Genomic DNA, 24,898 nt, shown 5'->3' on the forward strand with positions numbered 1-24,898 from the left:
CTCATCCCAGCAAGTTTAAATCCAGCTTCTCTGGCTTCTTAGGGCTGCGGTGAACTGAGCAAGGCTGGGAAGGACATGGAGCAGTGTGGGAGGCAGCTGGCAGTTTCAGCTAATTCCTTTCCCCATTCCCAGTACTTTATCTTCATTATCACATCTGGTTTGCTCTACATAAGTAAGCATATCATACTAATCGTGTGTACACGTGTCTATATGCCATTTATGAAGAGATAAAGCAAAGCCGTGGCTTCCCGACAGGCACGTTCAAGCCCTATGGCACTGCACCGTAGCAGAGGTCGGAGCACGACGCAGGGTACTTCTGCAGTGGCCCAGCAGAGCAATTATTGGGAGTTAAATAATTATCAACATTACATTTGATTCTGCATCCTAACAATAGGATTTATGCAATCAACAGAAAATTAGGGGTGGACTTCCCAGTGTGGGGACAGAGCCCTATGACTGCCATTAACACTGATGACAGAGATGGAGAGCAATGCAACTAAATCCCTTTGCACAACACTCAACATTTCCCTGCAACAGCCTTTTCCAGATCGGTAAGGGAAATTAGCGTCACGATCTCCAAATTACAGACCCTGTGTTCCCTCTGAATAACACTTCTCTTGCAGACTCGTGATTGCACACGCTACTAGGAGACGCGCTCGAACGCTGAAGATTAGCAGTTTGATATTTTTGTCATTTGACACGTACTATCAGCAGCATTTTGTGTCATCCCAAGCCAGGAAAACTGTGATGCTCCTTGTTTGCTAAAATAATCTGTCAACACTGAACATGTTTCAGTCAATCCCACATCACGAACACTGAAGCTGGGAGGTCCCATCCCTCCTGACTCCAGGGCCGAGTTGCATCAAAAAAAGCCTGGGAGACAGCTACAGCCGCAGGAGGTGTTTTGTCAAAGTCTCCAGTCTGAGACAGGAATTGATGAGGTCTTTAATGCATGACACCTATGAAAAGGGTACTCTTCAGAATAAAATGATCCCTATCATTAAGGGCATCAAGACTGGGCTTGGAACCGAGACTAAAGCTAGATCTTGCTTTGATCTCTTCCTCACTGACGTCACAAGATTCGGATGTAATCCTGAGCACTCGCAGGCCTTGCTAACCCCGGTCCTGAAGCTTCCTGATGATGTTCACAGCCAGCCCAGGGCAGGTGCTGTAGGAGTCAACAACACAAACTTCCGTATGGCAATGGAGACGATGGGCAGCAAAAGCAATTGCTGCAGCCACACGCCACGAGACCCGTCAGAGAAGCAGAAACCATAAAAGTAACCCATAAAAAAACTGAAACGAGAGATCTGAACCTGGCAGTGCGAGAGTTAGGGAAACCTCACAGGTGATAAGCAGAGACCCAAGACAACTACAACCTCCACAAATATTACACATAATATACATGCACATCAACAGCTATTTGGGAGGAATAGCTAGGGGCCTGCAGGAGCCTTCCCCGTCCTGTAACTGCATTTGTGTTACACAGAGGACTGGATTTGGTGCAGGGCATATTCCCACCATAGGATAAACTGAGTGCTGCGAATAAACTGCATCAGGCTGCCTTGCCTTCCGCCTTGCCCTAACAATACTGCAATGGAAAAGAAGCCAAAAGCCAGTGCTCGCAGAAGCAGTTGACGGTGGATGGACTTGTTTCATGTGAACAAAATACCCTATGGTGGATCTAACTAATCTTGTGTAAAGGGACGGTTTCTGTAAATAGAACTGCAAAGGGGGCGGTTTCCGTAAATAGAACTGCAAGCAAAGATTTAAGTGGATCTCTGAGCAAAAGAAATGGTTGTTTCCCCTAGACCCCCAGATCGACCTCTTAATCCTGGAATTACAGATCTTCTCAACAAGCAGTGTTTTCTGCACAGTGTATGTCTCTCTTCTACCACGCAATAAAATCTGAACATATCTGTGCACTATATCTGTTTGATAAATGTTTTTCATCCTGACTTCCAAATTAATTTCAGACATCTTTTAACATAAATCTGACCTTTCGCTCCACCTTCTTTTACTCAAGCTGTGCAGCCTACGCTTGTGTCCATAAGTATCCATGAAGCAACAGGAATGCGAAAATACATTTCGAATTAAACAGTACTTTTTTGTTAAAAATCTGGTAAATTATCCTTTGGTAACAAGCAGAAAGGATTTCTTGTAGGAGCTCTTCTTCTTTAAATAAAAATACTTCATTTTACCATAAGTTTCCTTCCTTATAAAAGGAGAAAGTGTCCTCCCCAAGTCAAGCAAAAATTTTCCTAGGAGTCAAGTACAAAAGCTTTTTCTTCAAAGAGGAAAGATGAGATGTACTTTAAAGAGATACTTCCAGAGAAAGAAGAAAAAGAGTTCAAGTCTAAGATGAATACAACTTGGATATATGAGGCACCTTCTTCTCCTGGTGGCTTAGCAAGAATGGAAACCTCCCTCCTGAGAATACGCTGCCATGGGGACCGAGTGCATTTGTTTTAATCTGATGCGAGAGATGAGGATCTTCAGTCAAACCTGGGAAAGCAAAAACCTATTTTCTTAGACATATAAAGTAAGGACAGAAAGTTGTCTTCTAAAGAAGACATTCTATTTAGCACAGTCCTATCCCCCCAGAAAGTAAAAAGGAGATCTTTCTAAAAGAAACTAGCAGAGAATCATAGAATCGTTTATGTTGGAAAAGAACTTTAAGATCATGGAGTCCAAGCATTAACCTAACACTGCCAAGTCCACCATAAAACCATGTCCCTAAGTGCCACAGCTACACATCTTAAAATTCCTCCAGGGATGGTGACTCCACCACTTCCCTGGGCAGCCTGTTCCAATGCTTGACAACCCTTTTGGTGAAGAAATTTTTCCTAATATCCAATCTAAACCTCCCCTGGCACAACTTGAGGCCGTTTCCTCTCAGAACTAACTATCACTAGTTACTTGGGAGAAGACACCAGTACCCACCTCGCTACAACCTCCTTTCAGGGAGTTGTAGAGATGAGGTCTCCCCACAGCCTCCTTTTCTCCAGGCTGAACAACTCCAGTTCCCTCAGCCGCTCCTCATAGGACTTGTTCTCAAGAAAGAAAAACAAGAAGATGAGTTGCAAAGTGTTGGAAAGAGGCTCTGTGTCTGCCCAGGAACAGGCATGGACTCCTTGCTCTTTCCAAGAGTAGCTATAGATGAAATGAGAACTTTGGCAACACTGAACCACTTCCCCCCCCCGTTTTTACATTCAAGTATTTTGACACCAGACTAAAAGGGACTGCTGGTTTTAAAAGGTTTGACTTAGATCTGCTTATGTTAAAGGAATAGAATAGCTTGTAACCTAGTTTGGTATAATCCATGATAGTTTTAAATAAAGTAGGTACAGTACCACCGCCATCACCTGCAGAAGTGCCAGCAAAATTTCCTCTCCTCCTTGGTGCATCACTAAAAGCAGCGTCACAACTAAATGGAGCTTGATGAGAATGCTGCACCTGAATGACTTTCCTTGAGCTCTCGGAGATTCAGATATCTAGCAGGCATGTCTGATGTGAACCAAGTAAAACCAGCCCACCAGGATACACGGTTACATGTTTGACTGTAAACAATGTGAACTACTTATTCTTGACAAAGCGTTTTTTTCCCTTCAGTCCAGCAGACAATTTACACCTCTGGCTGTTTTCAAAATGATTGCATGTGTTTACTTTAACTCCTTAGCTGTGTTCCTTACCCATGAACATAGTTATAAAGTGTTCGGGGTTTTGTTTAACTTCTTAGAAAAGAAAAAAGTACTATGCCCTCAAGCAGCATGTAATTCAGACTAAGACAAATAGTTTTCAGAAAGTGGTAAATCAGAGTTACAGACTACACCAAAATAATACCAAGTGACCATTATGCCTGCATTGAACTCGCAGAGTGAAGGAATAACATGCATCTATCTATGAACACTAATATAGTTTACTTCCAAATACTGAATGAACCGGTCCATCTGGATCCTGCTATACAATGTGGGAACTGAGACCCAGCACCCACTCTTTGCAGATGGGCCCAAACAGAAATGAGCACTGGGTGACAGGGATGGAGCGCAGTTCGCTCTCTTGTTTCCCAACCACATCACGGGCAAGACCCAAAACACGTGTCCTACCACAGGCAGGTTTCTGTAAATGCTCTGCAGCCGCCCAAGAGCTTTAGTTTAGATCTTCTTTACAGAAGACTCATCAAGTACCTCTTGAACACCGAGGACCAAGCGGTCAGAAGATTTGCTCAGAGTCATCTGAGATCATGAGAAATTGATAATGCTATTTTTTGAGACTTCTTTAACAGATAAGCCACCTGACACCTGCAGATCCATGCAAAATATCTGGCAACTTCTGATGGAACCTTCCTGCAAAAACAAAACTAAAAGCATTTTCAAGACTGCAGAAAGTCCATAAAAATAATGTAACCACCCCCTCTCCTCTCACACAGCCCAACACTCACTCATTCACCACTTATATGTGTAGAATTAATTATTGCAGTAGGAGCAAATGTGGCTCCAAGTGCTGCTGAATGCCAGAGCTAACTGGAAAATGAAAAACAGGAAATTACCGGAGAGTGACATTTCCCATCCAAATGTTGATATTAAAATTTTCCAACCAGCCAGCAAGTCAATAATGGAGATGAATGAGGAAACAAAGATTTTCTGTGGATTTTTTTTTCAACAATTCATTTTCAAGCTACACAGATATAGTGCCTTTTCAAATTTTAAATTAGAGGCTGAAGACTTAAATTAGCCCTTAGGAAGTGCTCTTGATCCAAAACTAACATGGAACGCAACTTTAACATTGTTTTCTCTCTTTAGCTTTACAAGCCAAGATGCTTCCAAACTGATTTTTCACCCATACAGTTTTTAAGAAATTTAAACATTTTACTTGTTTCCTTAAACACATTTGAGGGTTTCATCAAAAAATTAAAAACATTTCTTTCTTACTCTAATGATAAAGTTTCGCTTTCAAAAGGGAATGTCATCGATTTCCACAGGTTTAGTTTTGACAGTTACCTAAATCTGTAAGAAAACTGTCTTTATGTAATTTTACTAAATACATGTTCACTAAAAAAAAAAACAAAACACGCTTTGACAGAACATGTTGGCTAAGTACTTGTGATCCTTATGGTTTGTTTTGGGGTCTCTAAGCAAAACCATCTTGTGGGTAATCGTTCAAGAAAACACACCCACCCGCAATACTCCTGCTCAGTACTGCCCAGAGTTCTTGACATTGCACACACACAACATATGATCTATAAAGGAAACAGTCAACAAACAGAAAATCAACACAGAAAATTTCAAGTAAAAAAAGACAAAATTATTTTAAGCTACTTGGAAATTTCAACAGGAACATTTCAATTTCCAATACTTTGATTTCTTACGAGCTTTTCTCCGGGGTACAGGGTCTTTTCTCCTATCTTTTTCACAGCTAGATCCAATCTTCGCTGGCAACTTAAGCTTACTGCAGCAGTACTGTCTGCCTGCAAATATTTGGTCATTAACAGATGAAAATACTCAGTGAAATATCAGCCTGCATACAGAGAGAAATCACCTAGGATTTAATCACAGCTGGAACCTGAAGTTTTTCATGTTCCAGAAAGACATCATCTGTATTTGAAGTATATTAAGCAGCAGCATATGATTTAAAAAACAAAATTAAACCCGTAATAAATCCCAGACAGCAAATCCGAGAACACATATTAATAGCTAAACAAAATAAGTTACAAGGAAAAAGACATATTCCAGAAGGAAGTCTCACTGAAATTAAGAAAAATCAAAGTTTCAAAACAATCTGTCTCAACGCTCCCTGTTCAGACCATATAGCATTCCAGTCTTGCGACTGCTTTTCCTGCCTTTCCTGCCAACATCAGTGTCACAGCCATGCCTACAATTAAGAATGACGGAGAATCTAACACATGGATGCTGGGGTAAGAGAGAAGTGCTTTAACGGCATCCAGAAGAAGAGACTTAAACGTTTGCTCTGGGGGTTTTCATGGAACAGCTACACAGGGCTGACCTACGAAACGTTTTCAGCAGCCGTGTGTGCGCGGAGGACCCTGGGGCTCCCCGGGGCAGCTCGAGCCCCTGCACGACCGGGGTGCTGGGACCGCAACCTGCACCACTGAGCCCTGAACGCTGCCTGCACCGGGCAGCCCGCTCGCCCCTCGCTGCAAATCTCGGGCCAGCCCCGTTACAAACACTGAATGCTTCGCGTGGTGTGCTTATACGCAGTCATTACGGTTGCCTGCTCATTTATTGGACTCCAACAAGTTAATGAGCAATTGCTTCCTAATTCAGTTATTGTTCATAAAGGATTTACAAATTTGGCATTGCTATGTTATAGCTCGTTAAGCACATCATGAAGCTAAGCGCACACGCTAGGCAGGAAAATCCCCCAAAAGGCAGTTGCCCCCTCCACCAATCCCATAACTAACCCACAAAAATTGTCACCACTTCGGTCTCTAAATTAACATACATCCTGAGATTCAGCTGACAGACAGAGGGTACTTTTGGGGAAACACAAGCCCAATGCTGGTATAGTCATAAGACAGTCAGGTTTCTCTTTGAAGGACTCAAGAGTCTAAAGGGCTAACTTCAAGCTCTAGCGATTTGTTTAAGTACATATGTGGCACGTAAACATATTTGTTTACACGACACTACTTGCATTAGAAGAGTCTCCAAACGTATATTGTAAAGACTTTCTATCTTTGGAGCATTTCAAACAGATTTTGAACAGTTTTTTCTTAATCTGAAATGTACACAAAACCACAGTTGTTTGAGGCATTCAGGTCTTCCCTCTTTCCAACAGCTGAGTCCAGTCACATAATTTACAGCATCAGATGCAAAGTTTTCCATTAAACCTACAGCAATAAACTACCTGATCACAAGCGACAGCCGTGCTTTGTCTGACTAGCCCACTCACTGACACTGGAGTCTGTGCAAGTCAGAATGGGATTTTTTTTTTCTTTTTTAATTTCATTTTGTGCATTTATTGCAGCATGATGTTTTAAATTGTTTCCTTGTTTTCTGTGAGCTCTGGTGACCAATTGCATTGCAATCCCAATACTTCATATACTGCCCAACATTTCAAATGCAGCTTTTAAAACTGCATATCACAGGAACGTGAAGAGATTGGCATTTAAAAAAACAAACAAAAAACCCAAACATCTTTCAGCAGCAATTAAGGCAAAATAGCAAAAGAGTACTTGCTCCCATATCAGTTTCAAGGGCAAGCACAGCCAAAAGTACAAGAGATTAAGGGCTGTGCTACGTACTAGATCTTCACCCTGTGCAAGCTGCAGACAAATTTTCCTCTGATACCTAGAGCAGGCTGAGTTGTACCTGAGCTTCATCTTTCTTACCGAAGTATTGTGATTTTGTTTAAAGATTTTTCCATATGCGAGCAGCCCCACCTGACTTCACTGGCAGCAGCCACAAGTCTTCTGACCATAAATACTCCCAAAAGCTGCAGAATCTGCCCTAACGTACTGTTTAGAACTGGCCTTCCCAAAGAGCTGGTCACCTCTTTGTAACGCCAGATACTGTAAGAAGTTAATAAAAAGCACAGTATGAACTCCCCAAGCGGTTTACTTACAGTACACGTCCACTCTTATGGACTTTATGGCTGGCGAACCTAAGCCGTTCTCAGCCTTGCAGTAGTAGCGTCCTCCTTGGTGTCGCTGGATGTTGGATATCCTCAGGGTTTCATTGAAGACACTCGAGTCTTGAAATCTGTCAGAGGCACTTCCTGCTGTTTTGGTCCACCTGATCTGAGCAAGCACCAAAAAAGATTGTTACTTTAAGTCTGTAAAAGCGAGCAGAGTACAGATCTCTTCACCGAACCCAGAACAACGTGTGCGTCAGCCAGGATTTTATGCTGGAGGACTCGAGGAACTTCTCCAGAAAACTGAATATCTCACGCTTACAATCAAACACTTCATCCAGGAGCCCCTGAACCATAAATCTTGCATTCACCAGCCTCGCTTCGAAATAGTTGATTACTTTTGATGGAAACACCCCATAAAAAATAAATGCCACTAGCAAAGATATGGAGAATAACTCAAGCCACCATCAGTGACACACAGCTGGAATGGCTGCAGAAAAATTCCCCATGAACAGCAACAAGCAGAGCTCACCAGAAAAGGTGGCTGTACTCCTGCACTGAACACGGATAGTTTTCATTGAAATCGTATTCATGAAGATGAGGGCATATTGGAAAGCACCTTCAAAACAACTGATGGATTATCTTTTAGCAGCAATAAAATCCAATTTTAAGGAGTCAAATGATCACTTGGTTGAAACTGCAACAAACTACTAACAGCTATTTCTTCAAATAGGCGGTTTGGTTTTTTTAATGTCATTTACGGCAATTCCTTTACTCTGGTAATTATTTTCCAAAGGTGAAGACTTTTTAAAGGGAACTTTTAAATTCCAAACCCATAAAAATGCCAGTAACAGCCCACTACAACCGACAGCTGCACAGAGGTGGATACGCGCACATTGCTAACACCAATGCTTGATGACCCAAGTCCTTACCTGCATGACTCGGTGGACTAAGCTATCTCATAAAAGGCACCAGACCTCCAGAAGCTCCGCAGGTACCTCCTCCTCTTTCAGTTCACACTAATTCAATGACTGGGACAAGCAACATTCAGGTACAGACCAAAACTGCTTTTTTAAATGGTAGGTTTTTCTTGCCCATAGAGGCCACAAATGGGATATTTGCATAAAGAGGAGTCTACATCTCTTCTGAAGCTTCTCAAAGCTGTCTCTTCTCAACCCCATCCACTAATTCCATGCCAGGATAAAGACTAAAAATTGTGTAGTCATTGATAAAAATGAGATTGACACAAGACAAGATAATAAATATTTGGCTATTAGTTCCCAGGCTACGGTCCAAAAGGATTGTCCAAAAGTAGTCAGTGAAGCCATGATTTAAAGAAGAGCATTCAGACACTGATCTGTTGGCAGGCCATCTACAAGCAACCTTGAGCCAGTATTGGTTTGGACAAGGTGTTGCAGCCTTGTAGCTCAGGCAGTGCACGCCTGTCACCGGGACCAAGTGCCTGTCTCTGTGTCCAGCCAAGCCTGAGCTGGACACGCTGTGCTTCCAGCCCTCTCCCACGTGAAGGAAGGTCCCATGGCTGAGCTGGGTGGCCCTTGGTGGGCACCAAGGTGGCCCTAAGGGTTGCCTTGGCTGGAGGGAGATCTTTCCCCCTGGGTGCAGAGACACTTGAGTTCCACCATTCCCAGTCCTGACCCAGAACTGGGGTTCAGATTCCAGTAACCTGCACAAGGTGGGCAGGGCTCAGCCTTCCTCTCCTCGGGAACTTTTCCTGGACAGGAGGGATCTTCTACAAAAGGCTCCAAACTAAAAAAATTCATGACCAGCTGTAGCCCATGTAAATTCTCCTCCCCTTGAAGCAAGAGCAGGCACGGGCTTCAGAGGCTGAAATTACAGCAAACAATACTTCAAAAAAATTCTCATCTCTTTCTGGCTTATTAAATTCATAAGCCCGACTGGCTTTGCCCTCTTGCCAGGTGACCTGCATAACTCTCACACGGTTCTGCCGCTCTGGGGTAAAGCAAATATGCCAAACTCCACATCTACAACATTCGGTCTGCATGTGAGAGAGACAGTATTAGCACTGCTATATTTACCAGTATCAATCTGTCTGTACTTCTATTCTAAACTCTTGGCTCCAGGGCTTTTTAAATCATCCATATAAATGTGCTGCAGGATAATTTTGGAACACACACTCAGCTTCCGCATGCTGCAGAATACAATTTCATCATATATATTTCAAAGACTTGAGAAGTATTTTAAAACAGTATTTAAGATGTTCACTGAATTTCTTGCATGTTTTATTTTCCTTTATGTAATCAGAATTTTAAAAACAGCTCTGATTTTTAACTGGAAAAAAATTAATACCATGACTTCTTTCTTCCTCCCCTTCCTCTCCCACAAAAAGTTTCCAATGGAAGGCAGTCTGCCCTGTCAAAAGAACATATAACTTAAATAACGTGTTATAAGTATTATCAGCATCTATGTAACTGGTAACATTACACGACTTACACAAAAAAATATAGCAAAGTTTATTCAGATACTGTCAGTTTTATCTTTTTTATGAATGCAAAAGCCTTCCCCTTCCACTGCTTCCTAATGCTGATGTATCTATTTTCTCCATATTATAAGGAATTTTAACAGGATGCGGTTTGGCTGTCAACAAAAGTAGACTTTTCAGCTTCAAAAAAATTATATATACATGTATGTTTTAGAGGAAAGAGGCAAAATTTTAACAAATTAACTAATTTTGTAGTGTATGTAGAGATCCCTGAAGAATAAAAGGAATACTGTCAACTAGATTCTCTCTTAAAAGATATCCTCCAGGAATATCACTAGCCTGATTTAACTTCAGTTCATTATTTACCTTAGCTTTAACTCAACATACACACAAAAACATGCTGATCAATATTGCATTGTAATTTATTGAACACACTGTGAAGAAAGACGACTCTCAAACACTATGCTAATACAGCAATCGAAAAACTGGGCACAGGAAAGCCAGATGTCTGAGGCTGAAAACCTCTTCTGAGAGGTCCTTAGTGGTTTCACCCACTGCAAGCTCCAGTCCACGCTTTGGGGTGGCCTCTAACGACTTCCAAGAGACTGAGACCATCAACTCCATCCTTAGAGATGGAGCGTCTCACAGCTCTAGCATCCAAGTCCTCATCACCGCTCAATGCAGTGACCTTCAGAGCACCTTCTGCCACAGCACAGACATTATCCCATTTTCAAGGTGGGGAGCCATGGTAAAGGGGAACCATGGGCTCATGGGACATTGTGGCAGGTATCAGCCTAAATCCCAAAGCAGCACCCACACCTCCTTATGGCAGAGGATTTGGTAAGCCTCTAGTTTACTAACTTAAAAAAAAAAAAAAAAAAAAAAAATTAGACTGTATATTCACATAGTTCAGATACTCCAATATTTTGAAATAACTTGGCACAAAACAACCGCTCACCCAGATGCATTTTAGCAGTGTTTACTATTCATAATCTGCTCCTCTCTTTGAAACCTCCCAGTTCCTAGTGCAGAAGCAGCACTGTGTGCTCTGCGTGTCTACTCAGATAGCGTGGATAATGTGGGAAGTAAATAAATTCTGTTCCACCAAGAAGTCAAAGCCATTCTTGCCTTTAATGCAAAGTTTTAATTAAAAGTTACGTACGCACATCACGGTGTACACAAATCGGGCTAATAAATGTTAATCCATTACGCAGATACGCACTCACTGGCTTCTAAGGATGCAATTTTTCAAAGTACTCACTGTTACTCCAATGCACATTTGGGAATCCCACCCATGTATTGTCATTGTTCTGCTATATGATTATGGTCTGTATTTATGAAATCTTCCTTTTCTTTTTTCTTTCCTTTTCTTTTTTTCTTGCAAAACATGCAGAAGTAAAAAATGATTTATGAACAACTCAAAAATTATTCAACTTTTAAAAATTAATAAGTTATGACCCATCTAGCTATATCATGACCTATGTACTTGTCTGATATGTATATGCCCATAAGTTCTCTAACCATCAATATCTTTGACAGTATTTTATTGGCTTAAGAAGATGCCTTGAGACACACAGTCATATTTCACTCAGTGAGCTTTCCTGCAACTTGAGTAAGAGTCGTAGACTTTACATTTTTAGACTAAAAATGGAGATTAAAAAAAACTTCTGAGGATATTTTGCCTAACTTTTCTCAGCTTCAACAAACTTCTCATGCCCAAAAAGAGAACAGCAGAATAAGAAAAATATTTAATTCTGACATTATAAAAATGAAATACTTCTGTTTTAAACACTGGCTTGATCAAAGACAATAAACATTAACATATCTTTACTCTGAATAAAAAACATTTTCCTTGGCTCAAAACACTAACCACCACTACCACCATCCCCCCACCACCCCCCCCCAAAAAAAAAAAAAAAAATATCCCAAACCGAAAACCCCAACCATTTTGCCATGGCACCTTTTCTTTCTCCCATGGAAATAGTTGGTGGAAAATGAGGTTTTGACAATCTTTTTCTTATACTATGAGGCTGAAATCTGCCTAATGCAGCAACTCTACAAGTAAATACATTCTTTAAAACATACCCAGTGCCCGCACTGGGGGTTGGTACTGCATCTCACTGCCACTGATTGCAGTCGCTGCCCTCTGACATCACTACGAAAACAAGGATGAGGAGAACCTCCTGATCACTGTTATAATCCCCAAATCCCTGCCTCAGATTAAAGTCCTCCTTTGTATGCAAACAGCAGTAAAAGAGGTCTTTGCACAACTTCACTGGGATGTGCTGGAACATTTCTTTGTGCCTAAAGACATCAGAGTCTTTGGAAAAAGCCATTTTAAACATGACCACCACCCCTCCTCCTCCAAAAAAAAAAAAAGGAAAATAATCCCTTCAATTTATTTTTTCATGAGACTATTTTTGTTCTCAGGAAAGCAATGGCTGGGGCAGCAGCTACTGAAGGCAAGAAGCACTCACCGCCTTCACAATGAACACCAAAGACATACTGCACAAAAGGCCCTTTTTGGGCCAGGAAAGAGAAAGTGACTTCTGCTCCTTCGGTTAGGGAAACCATCTGAAGCAGTTTTGAGCATACACATCTCCCCTGACCTCTTCCTTCTCTTGAGTGGGGAGATAACCACCCTGAGACCTCAGTACCCTGTGAAGTACACCCAAGGTCATTTGAAATGGGTCAGCCTGGGGTCTAGCCGCAGTCCCGTGGAGATTTCCATATGCTGCTGTTAGACAACAAACCAAAAAAACCAACCAACCAACCACTTTATACAAGACAAAAGAAAAGAGAAAGAAACAAACAAAAAATCCAGCAGAGCGCACTGGATCCAAGTTTTCATTGCCTGACACCAGCAGAGACCATTCATACCTATACGCGATAAGACAAGTGGAACATGCTTTGACCCCAAATAGCCTTTTTATCAATGAGATCCCCCTTCCCTTCCTGCAAGCATGTCTCAGAGCCAAATGATTGCAAGGCAGATGCAAACCACCACCACGGGACTGGCAGGGATGGATTTTGTACCTGTACATGGGCACAGGTTCACAGCAGAGAGCAAGGTGTTCAACTCCAAGGTTTCTGCACAGAACTGCTCAAAGTCCTCGGCATGAAGACCATCACCAGGTGATCTAACAGCTTCTTGTCTGAACGGGTGCCATCTCACTTGTGTCCAGGCAAACACTTCTGCAGGACCTTTTGATGACTCAGTGGATAGTCAAATCAAATGTACACCTCCGAAGGTTTATAAATATCCTTCCCTTGGTCACATAAACCAAATCACAGCTATTCCTGCACTGTGCCCACAAAACAGGAGATACAGCACTGATCTAAACCACCACCACTCTCCAGGACACTACCTTGGACTTACTTTTGTGAGGACACGTTTGCTCTAGGAAACGTCCCATGTGTTCATCAGGTCATCCTCACCATACATGAAAGGAAAGCATTCACACATTTAAATTACAGGATTAGCTACATACAGCTAAATAAAATGGGAGGGGGATGTTGCGTTTTGATTTTTAGCAAACCGGAGGCAGCATGATGCACCATGCCCGATGAGACGGAGGGTACAAAACATCTGGCGTTATTGGAATAGATATTGCTACAGGCTATCAATAGGCAACAGTGGTATGAAATATTCTCTTCCTATTTATTTCATATGATAATGTCTGAAATATTTGGCTTGAAAATGGCTTCAGGTAAAAGTACTGTTCATTGTTCAAAACTTCTTATGTGGAATATTAGAGTGGCAAAACAGCCAACTCAAAGCAAGCCCTGCTTACTGTGAAAAAATGATGATCCTCTATCTTGGACAGGGCTAGAAAGCTGTTATCCGTGTGAAACCAAATGCAGAACTGGAGAGACTTTTGTTTCCATATGTATTTCTTCAAGTTTGCAGAAGCCAAGATGCAACCACCTCAGAAGACTGGGTTTCATCGCTCCACACCTGGACTGCTCAGACTTCACAGAAACAGGAGAGAGAAAACTCAGCCCTGTCCCCAGGCCAGGCATGCAACTGATGCTGTTGCCTTTATGGGACAACTCGTGTGCTTATGTTTACACATATACTAATGCTTCAGTAGGCTGGCATGCAAAAGCACAATTTTTTACTCATCTAACTAAAAGCAGTCTATGACAGTAACTGTTAACATGCAGGACATGATCAGTTCTGATTCAGTGCCAGAGATCACAGAGAAATTGTTATTTTCCAGCTTGGTTGCTATAACACATAGGAAAAGACGACTTCCTTTTATTCTCCAGCAGAGGAAAAATTGTGGTTATTAATTACAGAGAAAATCAGCATTAAAAACCACAAAGTTACAAGCAATCAAGTGCTACAGAAGAACTTTAGTGCTTTGTTCACAGTTCACTTTAGCCCAAAACATCCCAGTCATAGCAGTGCTGTGGCTGGAGTCTATGGATGAAGACTGTAGTCTTGTGACCCCAAAATGGTAAGTTGCAATAAATGAAAGGGTCAAGAAGAATAACTGAAGCCTTCAACATCTGATAATGTGAGAAAAACTATATCTAAGCTGACTATTCCTTCCTTCATCTCTGAACTTCCTGTTCTTCTGCAAGACAGATGATTTATACCCAAACCCAAGGTACCCAAGAGTTACCCAAGCCCCAACAGTGTAACCTAGCATCCCAAATGCAGGAGTTTTGTATAAACTGACACCCCGTGCACAAAAAATGACAGATCTCACTGGTACACTGAGCAAAATGCAGCTCCTCCCAACAGCACAGCAACTCCAACTCCTCATTGCGTCAGGAAACTTTTATAGCAATCATGTGAAACATTGTCGAATCCTCCCATCACATCAGGCCAAGCAACTTGCATGTCATATACAACAGGGTAACAGTTGATCACATACTGCCATTAAAAAAAACAGCAGGCTTGAATTCCATTTTTAAGTCTGAAGACAGAAAACAGGCTAATATGTAGCAATGGGATATATATACACTTCTTAAGCAGTCCAAATTTGTTTTAATTCCTATTAGCCCTAACTGGAATCTCCCAGATGTGAAGGAACAGAATAGCCACCCAAAAAAGACCAAAGCTGGCAACAAATCCAAGTTCTACACTTGCCACAAATTTCCCCTCAGAGCTGGCATTGATTTATGTACTATAAACGCTGCAAAGGCTTTTGTGGAGCTTTACCACACCACGGCTCAGCGCCCATGAGCTGATGGAGCAGGGTCCATCTCGGACGTGTCACCAGGCAGCAGACACGGGGACAGGGTAGTCCAGACCTGCAGGGTGGAGTAAGGGAAGGGAAGGCTGTGCTTTAGGTAAGAACAAAGCCCAAAGAAAGAATATTTTTTTGGTTTGGTCTGTCCGGTTATTTGTCCATTTGACTTCCAGAGAGGTTTTCCTCAATGAAAAACTATATTTTTAAACACAGTTTCTCCAGTGCTACAATTTCAAGGCAGCAAAGGTGACTTCACTGTTCCTAAATTTAAAAGGCTCATGTCTCAGTTGTTCTACCCAGACTTGTACACGTTGTCATCAAAACTCTCCAAAATTAGGCACCACACAGGTCTAAGACATCTGAATACCAAGAATTAAGAATTTGGCTTTGAAAGTGCAGAGGAAGGATTTCTTACTCTCAAAGGCTGAAAACCTAAAAATTAACTGGATATAAGTGAATAAATTTTAAGTGATCATTGAACAATATAAGAGGAAATTAATGAGTAGATCCTGAAGAAAAGAATATTGCGATCATAAGATAAATTGGTAAAACAATCCTTCTTTAGATCCTTCTTAGAGTATCTTGCTTAGTTGAATCAGTCTGTGTTTCTTCATGAAAAGGTAGTGTCTGGGGAAACTTCTATACATACTTTCTCAAAACATCTTTGAGTAACCTGCTAAATGATTAATTACAGCAATTTATCTTAATTTGACTATAATGTTTTTCCTTATGACTTTAAGATGTTTCACTGCTTCAGAAATTAGCACTTTTATACTGAATAATCAATATACATTTTACTATAAATATCTCACTAAAGGATGGAGGTTTTTTTCATTCCGCGTGGCAGGAAAATGGTTTCTGTAGCATTAACTGGGAAGGACTGAGAAGGACTGAGTTCAATGAATTTCACAGAGCCTTGTTTTTACCAAGGTTGGTATCATTTTAAAATTGTCAATAGCTGCAGGACTTAAAAGGGCCTTGCGTGGTTATGCCTTCCCGATGGGAAATTATTTACTGTCCACCAACTAAATTATTCAAGGAGTTTCATGAAATGATCCAAACTTCTGCGGATGTTGTATTTTTATTATTCTCTCAGCTTTTTTTATTCAGCAGCATTAATTTGCTTCAAAATGAAATACAACTTTTCACCTTCATAATAAAGAACATAACCTAAGGGCAGAATGAAGCAGACTTCACACCATTTGAATTCCTAGTTATTCATTTTTATGGTGACCTTCCAATGTTGGTATACCATGTTAAACCACCAGAGTCATAAATACATCCTCATAACTTAAATGCGTGGAAATTCATTCACTATAGTTCTTAAATGGTTTAAATGCAAATAAATACAAGTCATTTTGTAACTTGTAGCTACCACCACTAGCACAGAACTAAGCTTGGTGATGAGACCATCAGAGAACTCTGTGAAATTCACATCTAGACTCTTATTTCCCCTGTAGACCAATCTAAATCATAGCACTTTTTTTTTTTTTTTTTTTTTTTTTTTTTTTCCCCGGGACAGAATAAGTTGCTATTGTTGCCATATAGGTACAGTAAATGATCTAAAATCCTTACAGTTTTCAAAAAGAAAGGCTGGTATAATCAAACTCACATGATCTACAAGAGCAGTGCTACAGTAAGAGAAAACCTGGAGGCCAGTCACTGGAAGAGCTGTAAAGAAGAGAAATGGGTTGATGGAGGAGGTGTTTCCAGTGATGCTCTGCAAAGGTACCTCCTAGGAAGGCACCATTCTGTGCACTTCTCAGAACCTACAATTCCTAAAAAAGACTGGGGATGGGGAGGTGGTCGCACAGCTAACCATGTGCTCCATGCCAGTCCCACCACTACTCTGAACTACCAGTGAACCAAAGCGCTGAGAGATTGTTTTGGTTGTATAAAGCAGAACATAATCGGATAGATTAGCCGTTGTACGTTGTCTCTACCTGAAGCTTCTACAATTGCCCTTGGAATAAAGTCTAAAGTGACAGTCCCACTCTGAGGCGTATAACCTCAGGAAGATGTTGAAGAACTGGCAAGGGTATAGAGAAAAGCCACAGTACTGATTAAAATAACAGAAACATGCTCAAGAGTGCCGGTGATAAGCCCAGCAAATTTACAGTATCAAATGAAAAAATCAGGGAAAAGCAATCAACATCTTTAAAACATACATGAGGGACCGAAATTCGATAGCAGATCAATTTTCAACATAATGCAAAGTTAAGGCAGTAATAAAATGGATTAGAAATCACTTTCCATTTGCTCAGCCCAAGATGTTTATGCAAAACATCTTCTATCCAAGACATTTCACTAAATAAAAGTCAGCAGTGCCGAAGGACTTTTTCAGGAGTTCTGGAGGTTTCGGCACAGATCCAGGGATGTGACATCTCCTCCTTGTCCTCACCACCAGGAACCAGCTCTAGAGCCCAAACCATCGCCTGGTACTGAATTTCCACCACCCAGCACTTCGGCGCAACCGCAACCAATGCAGCGTCCGCGCAGCATCCAAAGACGTAAAAACCCACCTTACCCTAAATAGCTCTTACTAGCCCCATTTCGCAAGCAAAGTGCCTTACGTGGCTGCTGTTCTTCCCTGCGCAAACTTTCAGAGCCCGGTTTTACCCAAATTTGGTACGGGCACGCAGCCAGCCCCGGCGTGGTACCACCCCCACCTCCTGGCGCCCAGAGGCGATGCCTTCATCCAGTTTGGGGATGGGGATGTGGAAGGGTCTTAGAGAAGGACGGAGGTGTGAGGAGCCACTGTTCAACCACAGCACAAGAAGCAGTGGGAAACCAGAAGGCATCAGTTCCCCCCTTCCCAGAACTACTTGTCTCCCTCAAGAGCAAAAAGGCATAAAAATGTGTTTCTGTCATTAAACTCAGAAGACTGGAGTCTAAACAGAGAGAGGAAAAAGTGGCTGCTAAACAGGATTTTTCTACTTTGAAGTCACTCTTCATAATAGAATCGCGTTTCAAAGTGACAAAGCCATCTTGAAATCCAGGCAGTTTAAAATGGATGTTTTTTTCCTTTTATAACAGTCATTTCAGGTATTGCTTCTGCTTCTCATTCTTCTCCATCTCTACCCATTTCACTCCCCTGCAAGACCCCTGGGAGAAACAAGAGTATTCAAGAGAAACAGCTTCACAGAGCACACCCAAAATGCTGTCAGAGACTTACAAGTAAACTGATAAAAACAGAAGAAAATCTTTCTCTTCTGGTTTTTCAGTAATACGATCTTGACTACTTCCTGCAACAATCATTAGGGGAGATATTTTTGGGCAGACATGCAGCCTTTAAACTGACTGCCAAGTGCCACAAATAAATGTATCTGTAAATAAGAAAACAAGAGCAGCAGTCGCTGACGCCAGCACGGCTGCATGCGTGGCGAAAATAGAATTGCAACAGAAAGCTATTTCTGTGCAGATGCCGAACGCTACAAGGCAGAGACCTACATACTCTTAGCATGGAGGAGCCAACAATAGAAAGAAAAATGTACTTCTTTTCCTTCTGCGTGAAAACTAAAAAAAAAAAAACAAAAAACAAAACCAACCTTGTTCCCAGAACATGCATGTATCTCCAAGGGCTAAGTGCAAAGTTTTGTGGATCCTTAATTCTTTGCTCCTGCTGGAGCAGGCAAATCATTGCCTTCCCTCCTCCTGCTCCTCCAGCAAAGCTCAAGCCTGCAGAGGCAGAGGTGCCACCACTCGTACCATCCTGTGCGCTCCGACGGTAATCCAGGCACGTTTCTGGCCCACCTCTGCTTGAACAAATTAAATCCACTTAACTGAACATCATAAAACGCTGGGTTTAAATGGCTCTTTTTCCACTACATTGTCTTCTGCAAATAGCACCGAGGTTATTGATTTCCTGCAATGCAATATCAGTCTGTTTACTTAAACTAGTTCCCATTTTAAAAACTTCATAAAACGTAATCCAGAAAAATCATGCTGTACTTCAAACAGCACTGATAGCAGACTTGGTACATGAAGAGTCTCTGAGAAAAATCCCTTCTAAATATTGAAAGCTGATGACCACCGGGCTCTGCCTTTACGGTCACGTTGGACCTTATCAACATTTCCTACAGCACACCCTGCGTTGCATCCCTCTGAGATGGAAGATGCACACCTGCCTTATTTCCAGACATCTTTCTGAATTAAACCCTAAATCTCTGTGATCCAGATTAGCTGTGCTTTATCTTCCTTCCACAGGAACCAACCCTCATACATGCTGAATTACACCTTACAATCTCATTCAGCTAAAAATGAGAGTTAGATCCTGAGATTTAACTTATTTTAGCTGTGATGACAAAGAAAAGAGATGACATTTTATTTTGCTTGAAAGGTGGGAGAATTGGGAAGGGGGGTAGGCAAGGAGAAAAGGGAAAAGAGAAGAAATCTTGACAAGAGAGAGTTGGCAGCTCAGCTGAGAAGGCAGCTTGGTATGAAATGCTATCAACAGAACTTAAGGTCAGAAAAGATCAGCAGCTGCTGAGCACAAGTCACAGATATGGCATCAAGCCCACGGTTTCTTGTAACATAACAAATCAGAGTCATTGACTGAAATTATCAAACGGCAAGGTTTGTTTGGTTTGTTGTTAAAGAACATTTTTTCTTTCAAAATACAACACATAATTGTGTTGTCTATCTAATAGTCACAGCTTATTAACAAACACGATCTAAACTGATTCCAAAAGAGAGAATATTCATGCATAGAAATTAAACCTATCCATACCTAGTTACCACAGTCATCCTATACAACCTTTTGATCAGGCAATTCCAAAACATCAGACACCCAGAGGCTGCAAGATTAAGCACATCCTACCCATGTACTCCAGGTGCTGGACAAGGGACATCTGGGCTCAGACAGGATGGAAGTTCCTAGGTTTCTACTCGAAAGTGCCGGTGACAGACACCCAAAAAACACCTCTGTTGCCATGATTTTGCTGCTGCGTATGCTTTTTTTCCCTTTGTTTTAGAGGATGAAGAATTGGCAAATCGTCCTTCAGACAGTGAAAAAGTCTAAAACAATATTAAGCAACACCAGAAAAAGACTGAGTCTTTTCTGCCCTGTACCTGTGTCCTGGTTTTGGCTGGGATAGAGTTAATTCTCCTCCTAGCAGCTGGTACAGTGCTGTGTTTTGGGTTCGGTATGAGAAGAATGTTGATAACACACTGATGGTTTCAGTTGTTGCCAAGTAGTGTTTAGGCTAAGTCAAGGATTTTTCAGCTTCTCATGCCCAGCCAGCAAGAAGGCTGGAAGGGCACAAGGCGTTGGAAGGGGACACAGCCGGGACAGCTGATCCAAACTGGCCAAAGGGGTATTCCATACCATGTGACGTCATGTCCAGTATATAAACTGGGGGGAGTGGGGCTGGGGGTCAGCTCAGGAACTAACTGGGCATCAGTCAGCGACTGGTGAGCAATTGCATCGTGCATCACTTGTTTTGTATGTTTCAACCCTTTTATTATTATTGTCATTTTATTATTGTTATTATTATTATCATTATTAGTTTCTTCCTTTCTGGTCTATTAAACTGTTCTTATCTCAATCCATGACTTTTACCTTTATTTTTTTGCGATTCTCTCCCCATCCCACTGGGTGGGGGAGAAGTGAGTGAGTGGCTACGTGGTGCTTAGTTGCTGGCCACGACAACCTGGCACAGTTGAGAAGGGTTCTGGCAAGACCTTTGTTCAGGAAAAAGAAATTTGAGCACGTGTTTGAATCCTACTGCCTTCGAGATTTTAGCTTATGTCCAGTTCAGAACCCAACGAGAAGAAAATTCATGAAAAATCCAGTAGTCACAAATAGCATCATTCATGTCTTGTTGAGCTTTCCTGGCATACCTTTAAATGACTCCCACGAGTGCCAAAGAAAGGGAACTGGGAACAGTTCCCACATATCAAGAGAATTGCAAATAGACATTAAGGGGAAAAAAAAAAAAAAAAAAAGAAAAAAGAACCCGGTTCATTTTGCAACTAGAAATAAAAGGACAGGAATCAGGGAATATTTAAAACTGAAAAAGTTGATAGCACAGGGAAGAGGGGCTAACAGCCACTGATTCAGCATCACCTGATACACAGTAACGATCCATCCCCAAACACACTTCTGCACTGGGGAGTTTACTGAGGCTCTGGACATCTCACTACATTTCTACTGTATGAGCCTTAACCAATTTTTGCAGTTGGAAAGGGTGTGCAAGGCAAGCTGGTGCATCAAGGGAAAATGCTTTGCAGGGGCTGGTGATGAAGCTTTAATGAGCCTTCATCCCACAGCCTCAGTAGGGCAGCGCTGCCACTATGAGCCCATTCTTGGTATATTGAAGTTGCACTGTTGCATTAAAATAGAAAAAAAACTAATTAGCTTTGAGCTTTCCCTTCCTTCTATATTAAGAACCCACAATTAAAGAGACAAAACAATTCCCTCCCCACCACCAAAAAGCCCATATCCCAATGAACCACCAAAATCCAGCCTACGGAGGTCAGCAAATCATTGCCAGAGACCAAGACAAACACAATTACAGCACAGCTTTTTGCTTTAACGTTCACCTTCCTCTTACAAGGAGAATACAAAATAAAAGAGACAACTGAACGAAGCTTCAGCCCACCAGAAGTTAAATGGCCAGGTCTTCTCCAGCTATACACGGCTGGTTGGCTCTTAGAGTTTTCAGACTGAAAGGGTTATTTATTTTTTATTGTGATTTTACTTTCTTTGGCTGTTGTGCAAATTTCCTTGATTTTACAAGAGATTTTTAGTTAATTATGTATTTACCTAGTTAGCATAATTGTCTTCAATTATGTAATTAGTGTTCATATGTGTAATCATTTGAACATGTAATTATATCTAATTACACCATTAAAACGTGCAAGTCATAAATATCTTTATCATTTTGATTGATAGACATACAGGCAGGAAAAAAAATAATCTCACTTGTTATTTTTATCTCCTGGATCATGAAATCTGCAAGGGTAAGAGGATTCAGCCTATAATGTTGCTGTAATTATTTATAAGGACCTATCAAGACTATACCAAGGTTATACCTTTCAAGCAGAAGTAGAACAAGTCAAACCACTCAAAACTAAGGAGCAGAGTCACTCAGTGCAGCAAGATTTTTCTGTAAAAAACACTAATAAGAATAATTTTGAAATATTCATTGTTTGGTGTCTAATTATGCAATTGCTGTTATGAAGAAGAATAACAGCCCACACGGAAAAAGATAACACAGAAAAAAACCACACAAAGGTTGTTCCTGCTTGTTCTGATGGAACATGCTGTTGTACCCTAGAAAGGGATTTTAAAGCTCCTTGTACATTTAGCTACCTTTAAGACAACCAATGTAGTCATACTTATCAGAACAGTAACATTTTTTAGCTTTGTTTAGCTTGCTTTCAGCAGCTGTGTTGTGTACCCTGTAGTACAGTACCAGAACAAATACCTGGTGCATACCAAATGAATTAGGACAGCGACAGTTGAGTCTTCTTTTTAATTGCTTTTGCCTGGGAAGGCAAACATTTACACACATTAAATAGTTAAGCTTATTTAAAGTTCAACTTCTCCTCTTCAGGTTCAGATTTCTTGCCTTTACTAATATATAGAACAGTCTATCAAAAAAACCCAACCCAAACCAAAAACAAACAAAAACCTCCACACGTGCCTAAGCTGACTCCAGAAGGTGGAGGGGGAAGCCTAACACAACAACTAACATAACAAGAGCTCTTCAGCACCACTTGGGAATGAGCCTCAATTACAGAGCATCCTTCAGCAAAAGGCATATGGTTCTTCCAGCCTGAGAAGCTCACTTGTGCTCTGCAGAACATCCAGGTACAAGTGCTCAGGTGGATAGCACCAAAAATAAATGCAGTACTTCCCAAAAAGGGCCACTCCCAGCTGACAGAGGCTGAAGGACAGCTCAGTCTACGATATAATTTTATCTATGACAACAGCAGCACAGCAAATAAAACCACAGAGAAGGATCACAGAGGCGTCGTTTAACGGTCATACCAGAAACAACCCAATTTGTTCAAACTCTACCACCAACAGACAGCTCAGATGGACTATGTTTTGGGAGCATCACTTCTTTCCTTAAAATGCAAAAGCAAGAATCTCAAGAGCCTGCCTTAGTAGTTGAGGGTATAGCTCCCGGTCCTCAGGTGCCATCAAGTTACTGCTGTGAAAGCACTGCCCTCAAGACCATATGCAGATATGTGGAAAACACAACAGTAAGTTCACGGCAAGTAGAACCACAGTGTGTTACAGAAGGACCTTCCCTCTGCTCCCTGAATTTAGTGGGATAGAAGAAAAAGGCTCTGAAGAACAATCAAGCCTCTAATGTTCAATGACAAAACTGCCCGTCATGGAAGTGCACACTCGTGTTAAATAAATCTGCCCTTGAAGGACACGAGACAAACTCTGGAGTCAAGCCTAGAAGGCACCAGCATCAAGTTTGTAGTCATACCACACCTTCTCAGAGGCACTAACATACATTTGGACTTTTGGATCTAACATATATCATTTTTGGAGAACTCCTCAAATGGGCAGCAAAACAAATGTGGTTTCCAGCCATGAACACTTCTTGCTGCTATGGGAAAATATAGGAGGAGCTCGCTGCTCTGAGGTTTTACTCGCAGATGTAGGAGAACCTGTCTTTCACTATGTCCACAGCAATGGGAACGACTCCCTATTCTGCTCCATAAAAAGCATCTTCAAGTGTTTCTTTAGTAGGTACCTTTCACAGACCAGCTACCAGAATGTACTTCTGCTTCAGCCACAGCAGATCTGCATATGTTGCTAGTTTCCCTGGGTTACTAAATTATCTCTTTACTCATCAAATACATTCTTTTTCAGCGAGCAAGGCCTTACAGCAACAGACCTCATTCCAAAACCACCCACCTCATTTTTACTTATGAGACTAGTATGTTCAACAGCCATAGAAAAACAGCTACTTCTGCAGCATCCCAGAGCTACTTCTCCATCCTTTCAGCCAACGTCCTACCTTTTAAGGGCCATCAAGAAAAAGGAAAACAAAAGCTGACAATATACAGACAGAAACCAAAGACTGCAGAGCACAGCTGGGGGGGGAAGATCGAGGGGAAGGGGAGAAGACAGATGCAATCCATTCAGAGGACAAGTGTCCATATTTCAGTAAACCAGAAAATGTTGCTGTTTTCCTTTTGATGATGGGAGATTCATGCTCTGTGTTCATTGGAAACTTTCTGTAGGGGATTTCTGGTAGCTTTTAAGCTTCCACAAGGGTCAATACAAAACTGGTATGGTAAAAATCACCAACCTGGATGTCATTTCCAACTCCCTGTGATTCTCTGATAGTCTCATTTCAGTGATTGCTGATGCTTTAGCAGGCCTAGGCTCAATATTCTCAACTGAGAGTGTGACTGAAATACACACTTCACTTGCCCTGATGTTGCATTTATCATGATTTAAGCTGACCTCTTTCCCCCACCACTCCCAAGCCCTTTTTAGAAACCTGCAAACATATTTCGTGTCAAGAGACAGCAGCCACCTGGAACGAAGCGAATCAGCAAGATATGACTGGTCAAATTATTCAGAATAGAACAACCAAGGACTTTAATTTCTTTATCAGCTTGCAAACCACGTGCCTTTTAACCCAGCTTCCTGCAGATGATAGGGTGA

The 24,898-nt window shown here is 41.5% G+C and overlaps 1 protein-coding gene across 1 annotated transcript in view; it reads right to left on the bottom strand.

The window, feature by feature from the left end:
• MDGA2 (MAM domain containing glycosylphosphatidylinositol anchor 2) overlaps window positions 1-24,898 on the bottom strand; it is a 385,028-nt gene that overhangs the window by 211,482 nt on the left and 148,648 nt on the right. Inside the window, exon 3 of the mRNA XM_030036202.1 lies at window positions 7,582-7,756. Within this exon, the coding sequence (XP_029892062.1) occupies window positions 7,582-7,756 (175 nt within the window). The remainder of the gene's footprint in view (window positions 1-7,581; window positions 7,757-24,898) is intronic.

Source organism: Aquila chrysaetos, chromosome 2, assembly GCF_900496995.4.
Source record: "Aquila chrysaetos chrysaetos chromosome 2, bAquChr1.4, whole genome shotgun sequence".
Taxonomy (NCBI): Eukaryota; Metazoa; Chordata; class Aves; order Accipitriformes; family Accipitridae; genus Aquila; species Aquila chrysaetos.